Source organism: Monocercomonoides exilis (assembly GCF_001643675.1).
Source record: "Monocercomonoides exilis strain PA203 chromosome Unknown scaffold37-1059404, whole genome shotgun sequence".
NCBI classification, from domain to species: domain Eukaryota; phylum Preaxostyla; order Oxymonadida; family Polymastigidae; genus Monocercomonoides; species Monocercomonoides exilis.
The window spans coordinates 38,009-47,491 of record NW_027150582.1 but is presented as its reverse complement, the minus strand read 5'-3'; the positions used below and the strand labels follow the sequence as shown (position 1 = coordinate 47,491).

The following is a 9,483-nucleotide window of genomic DNA, read 5'->3' as shown; positions in this document are numbered from 1 at the left end:
CAGAAAGTCCTATAATCGAAAAATTAAAACTTTTCTTTTTATCAACAACCTTTTTGGCAAACGTATTTTTCATGCTTTTCTGATTTGAATTAATATATAACAATTTTTTCATTCTAAATGATAGTTTCTTCTGAAATGGTTCTGATGTGAAAATTATCTCTTAATCTGTCATTAAACAAAATTTATCTATCAATAGTCACAGAGGAACACACGTTTTATTTCAAATGGATTAGATTATCTGAATTTGACTTTTCGTTTATGAAATCCGACTTTCGTTCGAGTTGCGATCAAAATATCAATTTCGATGAAAATTTTTTATAAATAATATTTATTTGCAAAAACGACATCGTTAACTGTTTGAATAAAATGTTAAAATTTATTTTTTCTTAATCACATCGAGATTATTATTTTGATCAAAATTCAAACGAAAGTCTGATTTTAAAAAGATCAGCCTTATCGTTTCAGAAAAATATTCTATTGTTCATTTTTTTATTTCACCGAATATTTAATAACTATTATATTCATTAAGCAATGAATAACTGCTGTAATAATACAAGATGAAAATTGAACAGCTCCTTAAAAGTTAAAATACTTTTGCCTTTAAATAAATATTAACTAAAACATTAGGAAAATATTGCGAAATGAGTGAAATGATAAATTCATTATAAAGATTTCTGACCCCACTCCGAACATTTTGAATTGAAATTTCAATCACTACCTTAATTTGTATTTCATGGACTGACTTTCAGTTGGGGCTCCTGGGCCAAAACCTCTTTTGTGGTTAAAACTAATTTCAATGTCCATATCTCTCTTATTTCTTGGATTAGGAGTCATGCTAAATTGCCCACTGATTGTTTCGTTTGGCTCAATCGACATTGGCACAGGCATATAAAATACCGTTTGCTTCCAATGTGTTGGACGTTTCATTGGAGAAGTAGACATTGTGAACACAGACGAGCCATGCGAAAATAGAACGTCAAAAAACACAAGCATTCCATGGATTTTGTCAAAGCGAGATGCTTTAACGCTATATGGCACAGACACACTTAGCTCAGGTACGCTAACTTTTTCCAGATCAAATGAAATCATCTGGCACACATTTGTACTAACCTGCTGCGGCTCACAAACATCCACCAAAGGCTCTCTCAATGCTTCTTTTTTCAAACAACTCATCCTAAATCCATATACATGATCCCAAAAATTGATCTTGCTTCTTCTGTAGTCTCCATCTTCGATTGCACAAATAAACATGCGAGCTTTATCCGGTAAAAGAATTCCATCTGGTTTCAACCATTTATCTCTCGCAATCAACACTGTCTCTAGCATGTTTTCATACAACAAACAATACCCCATCCACTCTGAAATAATAATATCTACCTTTTCAACAGGAAGAGTAATTTCTTCAACTTTTCCTCTAATTAATGTGATTTTTTGCTTAAATCCATTTTCTTCAATTATTTGCTGCGCAGAATCAATTATGTTTGATGCGTCAATACCATATACATGTGCTGCCCCCGCTTGCGCAGCAAACATTGAAAGAATTCCAGTTCCACATCCAACATCAAGAACAATCTTACCGCGAAATAATTGAGGATTTTTAATTATTGCATCTCTGTAAGTTTTTGTTCGAACAGTGTCTTTAAGCATTTCTTCATGTATTCCTTTTGAAAAATTGGCAAACAAGTCGAAATTTTTAATTTCAGAAATAGATCAAGATCATCATACCAGAATGCGAATAGGAATCAAAATAATAATCAACAGATTGTTGTTCTGATTTTACAATTGGAGATGCAAGCTTTTTCCCAGATGGAGTCGAAGAAGAAGATAATAATGACATTTTTCGAATATTTCTCTATTTATAAAGTTTAAATTGTTCATTTCACAAAATGATATAATTCGTAATTTCATAAACTAATATAAAATTTATCAAACTTATATAAGGTCAAATTTCTTCGAAAATAAAGGAAATATTCTTTTTCCGTATGAATTATACGAAATAAGGTAATATTTTTTTGATCAAGAAATATTTCTCAACTCTAACTTTTTCAAGTTTTCATATCGATTGAAATGCTAATTTTTTATTTCAATCAACCAATATTCAAAACATTAAAAAAATAATAATTAAAGAAAAATTTTTGAAAGTTTGTGTTGAAAATTTCTTATTCTTTACACAAATGAACAAAAAAGTTATTTCCACACTTTAATCTCATTTTCTTTTTTCAGAGAAATTCAAATATTATTGAATAATGAATAAGGCACATTTATATTCATTCTTGTTCAATATTCCTATTAAAAAATATCTGAAATTTTTGAATGATTTTTTATAATATGGATAATGAATAAAATAGGATTTGCTTTTTTCAACTTTTTTCATTTCAAGTTTCTTTCATGACATAGTTTTTTATTTTGGTAACAAAATTAACAACTTCGATTTTGAAGTTTTTTTTTTCATTTTATTAGTTTCTCTTTGTTTTTCATGTGAGAAAAAAAATATTTGCCTCTGATTTTCCATTTTGGTATATCTTTTTGTTAGAAAATTTTCAATTTCAATTTTTCTGTAAGAACCCGAATTCGATATGTTTCTGAAAAATATTCTTGTGTCTGATCCTTTTAACCCATTGATTTCCTGTTGTTTTTCACAAAAAAGACTTTTGTAATTTTTTATGATGGAATCATTCGGACCGAAATCAGAGGTTGGTTTCACGATTTCGTTAATTAGTTATTGCACATAAGTGAGCGATTATTATTTTTTGATTTATTTTAGACAAAATACATGATTGTTAGAGCAGATTATCTTCTTTCAATGAGTGAGGAAGAAGGAGCTGAAGAGAGAATAGAAGATGGATATGTGCTTGGAGAGGGCTCAACCATCAAAGAATGCGGTCATTATACTCCAGAAATTGGAGAAAGAATTCTGAAGGAATATGGAGATGATCTTACAATTGTTGGAAAAGATATAACAAATACAACCAAAGAGCAGATTCCCAAATTGAAGGCTGCTATTTTGCCAGGTTTTGTGAAAGCACATGGCCATGATCACGAAGCAACGATCATTGGTATTTGCAAAGACATGCCTCTTGTTGATTGGCTTGATGGAGCAATTAATCCTTTCACAAGATTTTTGTCGGAAAAACGTGAAGAACTTGAAGCTAAATTTGGAAAATCTGCAAATCTTATTGCATATAGAAAAGCTCGTGTTGATGATTTATCATATGGAATAACCACTGCACTGACGCACCACTGCAACTTCAACAAGTACTATGTTCCAGATCTGGTACATGCAAATCTGGAAATGGGAACAAAAATGATTATCGCTGTTGGCTCGCAAGACAGAAACTACGATCCTCGAGTTTTGGATCTGCCAGTTGAGTTGGCAACGCAGCGCCTTGACAAATACTGGGACCAATTCAAGGACACTCCCCGAACATGGGTGATTCCAGGGCCTGACCAGGTGTTCTCGAACGGGCCGGAGATCTTGAAGCAGCAGAAGGAGTGGTCGGAGAAGCACGGAACACTCATCCACATCCACTCAGCCGAAGAGTACGGAACCACACAATGGTTCAGGGAGAAGTACAAGATGACTGAAGTTGAGTTTCTGGAGTCGATCGGATTCCTCTCAAAGGACACGATGCTGGCGCACCAGGTGCACTCAACCGACCACGATCTGGAGCTGATTGCAAAGTACGGCGTGAAGATAGTGCACAACCCGCTGGCTAACACCATTTTGGGATCAGGCATGCCGGATATTGTGAAGATGCGTTCAATGGGCATTGACGTTGCTATTTCCACAGATGGCAGCGGCTCTGCAGACAACCAGAACATCCTGGCAGCTGCAAGACTGGCATCACAATACCAGAGAGGACTTCACCACGATGCGAAGCGTGTGCCTGCGATTGATGCGCTGAAGATGATCACAGCGATTCCTGGGAAGATGCTGCGTCTGAAAGTCGGGCAGGTGCGTGTTGGATATGACATGGATTTAGCAGTCATTGATTTGACACGGCCAAATCTGATTCCAACGTCGAAGCGGAATGTTGTGGAGAATCTGATTTGGGCTTCGGATGGGTCAGAGGCGCGTTGGGTGATTGCGAATGGAGTGCTGCTGAGAGACAACTATTCATTCACAAAGGCGAACACGACGGAGATATTTGCAGATATTACAGAGCTGCAGGCGATGTTTATGGACTTTCTGGCAACGCAGAAGATTGTGAAGGCGACAGGAAAGCGTGCAGAAGAAGGAGAGGAGGAGAAGAAAGAAGAGAAAAAGGAGTAAGAGAAGGAAAAGGATTTATCAACTGTGAATAAAGTCGAATGGACTTATGAGGGACTATTTATTTATGAATATTTGCTTTTCATATTTTTTTTGCAGTTTTCTTAATTTGGATTGGGTTGGATTGTTGCACATTCGCTTTTATTCTGTTTATAATAATCACTGCATTTCAAATGTGTGTGTGCATTTGAAAAAAAAAAATTAAAAAGGAAAAAAACTTTTTTTGTTTCATTTTGATTTCAATGAAGAAATAAATGAAGAAATTATGATTGAAGGTCTAATTTATTAAAAGAGCTTAATGAAAATGCTTATTTAAAAAAAAATGTGCTTATTGAAAAAGAAAAAATAAAATAAAATAAAGTTAACAAATTCTTGTGTGAAATGAATAGTGCAACGTTAGTTTCAACAACACAAATAGAAAGTTGAAATAAAGCTCAATAAAAACGAAGTATGAGTCCATTCCTTAAGCTTTCCTTACTCTCGTTTGAGAAAAAAAGGATAAACAGAAAAAAAAAAAAAAACGAACACACTTCAATAAAAGCAAAGTCGAAGGAAATAATAATAATAAAAAAAAAAACCTATCAAAGTGATTTGTTGAATAAGAATAATAATCAAAAAAGAAATTTAAATAGGATTTTCGAATGTACAACAAGCAAAAGGATTCCAAATAAGTCTGAAAAAAAATATGATAAAAAAATAAACTGGATAATATGACATCCAATGCGCTTAACAAAGAAAATGAGAAGGAAAATGAGAGATAAAAAGAAATAAAGAAAGATAAAGTGAAATTTCCCTTTGTGAATAGCAAATACAAAACGAAATATTTCATTTATGTATTTCAATGATAACATAAAAAGAGAATAACGAAGAAGAAGAAGAAGAAGAAGAAGAAGAGATTCATTGCCAAAGAAACAGGCAGACAAACAAACGATATCAAATGAGAGAGATTTCAATCAAAATTGAAATCAAATGCAATGTGGATGAGTTTATAAGTCTTTATTCCAGATAGAGTTAGGTTAGACAAGCGATAATATTATCAAAGAGAATAAATGCGGTTATACAATTGAACGATATTTTGTAGTTAATAAAATAATGAATTTCCAGATAAACTTAAATAAAAAAAACCTTCAAGTTAAAAATAAGTTTAAAATCAACTTGAATTCAATCTTCACATTAAATAACAGAAAACAACTGAAATATGTTTATTTCATTTCTGTTATTCTGATAGGCTCAATTCACATGTTTATGAATAACAACAGGAGGAGAAGTTGGCGAAGAAGGTGAAGGAAATAAAAATGCAACCAAAGTGAATAAATAAATCAAAAAAAATGAACAATAAAAAACACAGACAACTTTACATTCTCTTTCTCTTTCTCTTTCTCTTTCTCTTTCTCTTTCTCTTTCTCTTTCTCTTTCTCTTTCTCTTTCTCTTTCACCATCTTTCTTGTTTTCCCCCTCTTCAATCTCAAAACAAAGCAGCTGCTCCAAACAAAGATATCACAAGAGAACCCACAGCCATCACCATCCCCTTCCACCCATTCATTCTTCTGTCAAAGAAAGCTCCACTCATTTGTGCTCTTTTCGCTTCGATGGATGACATCAGCACATCCACAGGGGAGAACGCAGGATCACCCACACGGTGCGGGCAGTGCGCATAGGAAACGATCAGATCGTCATTGGAAGAAGAAGAAGAAGAAGAAGAAGAAGAAGGGAAGGAGAAAGATGATTGATCAGAGAAGTTAGTAGAGTTATCTGTATTTTGAGAAGAAGAAGAAGAAGATGATGATGAATGTGAAGTGTGATGCATCCTTCTATACAGCTCTGAATACTCAAACCCTTCTTTTCCTTCTCTTTCACCCTCTTCTCCTTTCACATTCCTCGCCTTCTTTGACTGCATCGACTGCCCTGATTGTTGTCTGTCCACACACATCCTGCCATTTGCATTCCACGCACAGCCACTCTGCCTCAAGCACGATGTGCACGACACCCTCGAAGTGCAGTCCGAATGCACATGCACCTCTTTCTCTCTCTGCAGGCGCGCACATCCCATCAGAACAGGATGGATCTGATTGTTTGTGTCATTCCGGACAGCCACACACGCCTCTCTGTCTTCGCACCACGAACATCTGACATCACCCTTCAAATCGAAGTGCCGCTGGCAGGCTGTCACATCCATCGCTGAGCAGAAGTCCTCTTCTGCAGCATAGTTGTACTGCTTTCTCATATCTTCTGGTGTGTTTCCATCGCATTCCTTGCACGTGTGCTGCTTGTAATCCCAATAGCACGACAGCTCATTCGATCTCATTGCCGCTGCTTTGCAGAAACCTCCTTCTCCATTCATCGCTTCAGGCGTGACACAAGCTGCAGGCGTCAGTCTTGCTGCACAGCTGGCTGGCTCTTCGGCTGGCTTTACGACTGTCCCGTTGATCAGAAAGTGCTTCGATCGGCAGCGCCCAATCAGAGGCTGATAGGGAAGCTTCTGCTGCTCTGCATTCAAACTCCCATTGAGATCAGGATTGATTGGCAGACACTGCGCAGTCTCAGTGCACCACCCGCAGTTGCCTCCTTCACTTGCCAAACAGTCATCCTTCGTGCTGTGTGTGAGACACGGGAATGAATGCTCAGCTTCATATCGTGTCCTCAACAGCACAGGGCAGTAATCTCCAGCTGTTGAGCTCTGCTCGGGCGGCACAACGCGGCTGGCGTAGTGCGAATTGGCTGAGTTGACCAGACGGTTGAACGTGGTCAGCTCGCTCACATGTGTAGTGCTGTCGTTCTTTGTGTACTCACCCTGCAGGAAAAAGTGGCGGTGGAGCGAAGCATCGTCGATCTTCAGGCACTCACCCGTCGATGCACAGTAGCCACAGCCGCTTTGAGCAGCACACAAGTGAGGCAGATGGGACAGAGGGCGACATGGATTGACAGGGCAGCCACTGGCGATGATGTCTTCGCAGGCGCCGAGACATGGGCTGGATGGGCTTTCCTTTGAGACTGCTATGCACTGGTGGGTGGACTGGCAAAAGGCACAGCGGTTGAAGGCCGAGGAGGAGGAGTGAAAAGAAGGAGAGGATGAAGAATTGGATGATGATGAAGAGGAAGAGGAGGAAGTAGACACATTGTTGCTATTACTCCCCCTCGCTGCAGCAGGCTCCGACCCCACGCACGTCTGACAGAATCCGTCAGTCGTGCCCAGTAGCGTGGAGTATCTTCTCTGTGATTTGATGTCGTCAAAACGAGGCTCCGGATTGTTCACATTTCTGCAGGCTGTCTCGTCAGGCAGTCCGTACTGCTCCAGGCTCCTCACAGTCACCCCCCACACGTCGTCTTCTAATCTGATTTTGGTGTCGTTGAAGACGACGCGGAAGTATCCCTTTCGGTACTTCACGCCGTCTTCGCTGGTGTAGTGCAGCCGAGTCAGCTGAGCCATCTTCTCCTCGCGCTTGCTGGTGTAGTCCTTGAAGATCTCTCTTCGTGTGTATGAATTGTTAGCTCTAAACACCTCATCTGCGCTGTATGCGTCTTCGAAGTCCATCTCGAACCACTGGCACAGCCAATACCCCTTTGAATACTTGTATGCATTGTCATCACTGATGAAATGAGCGTCTGTGGCGTCATTCCCTTCTGCATCGCTGGGGTCACCTTTTCCGAAGCCGATGATTTTGCAGTGTGAATAGTGGAGGAAAGATCCTTCATTGGACACATCGACAGCTTTTGAGGAGAAGATTTTGTGTTTGGTTTTTTCGTTCCGGAAGAAGGAGAGGAATTCTTTGTAGAGCTTTTTGTGGGGGAATTATTGAATGAAAAGTGAAAAAGAAATTGAATTTTTTTTCATAATATAACATTTCATTTATAAAATTGAAATAAACAATGATAATAACATTATAATGAGAAAGATTATTAAATGAAAATATTAAGCAAATTGTTCAATAAATGCGAAACACACCCTAAAACTGGCTATGACTGTTCCGTTGTTTGGATTCATGATTTCATCCATTATTTTCAAGCGATACTCTTCCTGAAGATTGGTCATTCACATTTGAGAATATCAAAGAACAATTGATTAATATTTGCAATATTGTTGGAAAATGATTTAATTTTAATCAAAGAAAAAAGAAGTTAATTAACAATCATTAATTTCAGTCCAAAAAGAAGAAGCACAAACAAAAAATGACTCGTCAAGTGGGTCGTGTCTTTCTCCTTTGAAAAGCACCTTGAATGGATTTTCTGAGATAAGCTTTTTGTTCTCTTCTTCTTTGAACTTCACCAAGGAGGGAATTTTGTAATAAGTTTTGTCCAGGTTGATGGTCTGCGAGCCTGTCTCAAAGGACAAATAATATTGCTGCCCGTACTTCTGTGATGCACAAATGTTTATTCAAAGCATGAAAAATTAATAAGAAAAAATCACTTCAACAATTATTTGATAGTTCAAAAAAAGTACCAGACCATGGAAACAGGACTGTCTTTATCGCATTCATCTTGACATCTTCTCATCGAAGTTCCTTTGTATTTCTTGCACACCGCTGGAACTACTAATCCTAATTCTATTCGACAAAGTACATATCCATCAAATATTTTTTTCCAATTCATTCAAAATAAAAAAATAAAAAAAAATAAAAAAAGAAAGCATAAAAATAATGAAGGATGAAATAAAATTACAAACGTCGCTGCCTGAAAAATTCAAGGGAGTTCGCTAGATATCCTATATTGCATCCGTCGCTCGTTGTATCGCATTGAATAACATCTTCAACAGACATGAATTGATTTGTAACACCTTGAACTTAACATCAAGTTATATCCAAAGAAATTTCACAATTAAGCTTTTAAAATAAAAAAGCAAACTGCACATTCTATCAGATATTGCACCAATCGTAGCAAAAGCCCATGATGAATGACAGTTTCCTTGAAATTTACGTTCCAAAAAAAATGTACAATATCACAAAATAATAAAATGAATATTTATTTATAACAAAAAATTTATTTGATACCAGTATATGAAGGCATATTAAGTGAATAACAATGTGGATATATATTTCTCAAATCAAAATGATCGGGATAAGTATTCTCATCTTGAGATTTGACTTTAAAAATAAAAATTAAATTTTAAATATATCTATAGGAAATAACTCAACCTTCAACTGCTATAACAAGAAAAAGCAATAACATAGTATTATTGATCATAACCTTCATAACTTTTCCTGAATTCATATAATCTA

At 36.7% G+C, this 9,483-nt stretch overlaps 3 protein-coding genes across 3 annotated transcripts; 1 reads left to right on the top strand and 2 right to left on the bottom strand.

Annotated features, from left to right (window-relative positions):
- Nucleotides 1-493: 493 nt before the first annotated feature.
- MONOS_12731 (putative S-adenosyl-L-methionine-dependent methyltransferase) lies at nucleotides 494-1,997 on the bottom strand. Its single transcript, XM_067865376.1, has 3 exons — nucleotides 1,933-1,997; nucleotides 1,726-1,852; nucleotides 494-1,661 (listed from the first exon to the last, which is right to left on the bottom strand). The coding sequence occupies exons 2-3, from the start codon at nucleotides 1,835-1,837 to the stop codon at nucleotides 715-717; spliced, it is 1,059 nt and encodes a 352-aa protein (XP_067723335.1). The 5' UTR covers nucleotides 1,838-1,852; nucleotides 1,933-1,997; the 3' UTR covers nucleotides 494-714.
- A 620-nt stretch (nucleotides 1,998-2,617) lies between these two features.
- Nucleotides 2,618-4,496, top strand: MONOS_12730 (putative cytosine deaminase). Its single transcript, XM_067865375.1, has 2 exons — nucleotides 2,618-2,693; nucleotides 2,765-4,496. Exons 1-2 carry the CDS (start codon nucleotides 2,664-2,666, stop codon nucleotides 4,271-4,273), a joined length of 1,539 nt encoding a protein of 512 aa, XP_067723334.1. The 5' UTR covers nucleotides 2,618-2,663; the 3' UTR covers nucleotides 4,274-4,496.
- A 1,198-nt stretch (nucleotides 4,497-5,694) lies between these two features.
- MONOS_12729 (putative Papain family cysteine protease) lies at nucleotides 5,695-9,433 on the bottom strand (the record flags this gene model as incomplete). Its single annotated transcript, XM_067865373.1, has 8 exons — nucleotides 5,695-8,045; nucleotides 8,214-8,285; nucleotides 8,433-8,621; nucleotides 8,714-8,811; nucleotides 8,931-9,047; nucleotides 9,110-9,169; nucleotides 9,256-9,348; nucleotides 9,400-9,433. The coding sequence occupies 8 exons, from the start codon at nucleotides 9,431-9,433 to the stop codon at nucleotides 5,736-5,738; spliced, it is 2,973 nt and encodes a 990-aa protein (XP_067723333.1). The 3' UTR covers nucleotides 5,695-5,735.
- Between the last annotated feature and the right edge of the window lie 50 nt (nucleotides 9,434-9,483).

What these genes read in the sequence shown, in the direction of transcription:
- MONOS_12731 (XM_067865376.1), bottom strand. Translation starts at nt 1,837, where the DNA reads ATGTCATTATTATCTTCTTCTTCGACTCCATCTGGGAAAAAGCTTGCA. An exon ending in TGATTCCTATTCGCATTCTG is followed by an intron (nt 1,662 to 1,725) that starts GTATGATGATCT and finishes ATTTTTCAAAAG; the next exon opens with GAATACATGAAGAAATGCTT.
- MONOS_12730 (XM_067865375.1), top strand. Translation starts at nt 2,664, where the DNA reads ATGATGGAATCATTCGGACCGAAATCAGAG. An exon ending in CATTCGGACCGAAATCAGAG is followed by an intron (nt 2,694 to 2,764) that starts GTTGGTTTCACG and finishes GATTTATTTTAG; the next exon opens with ACAAAATACATGATTGTTAG.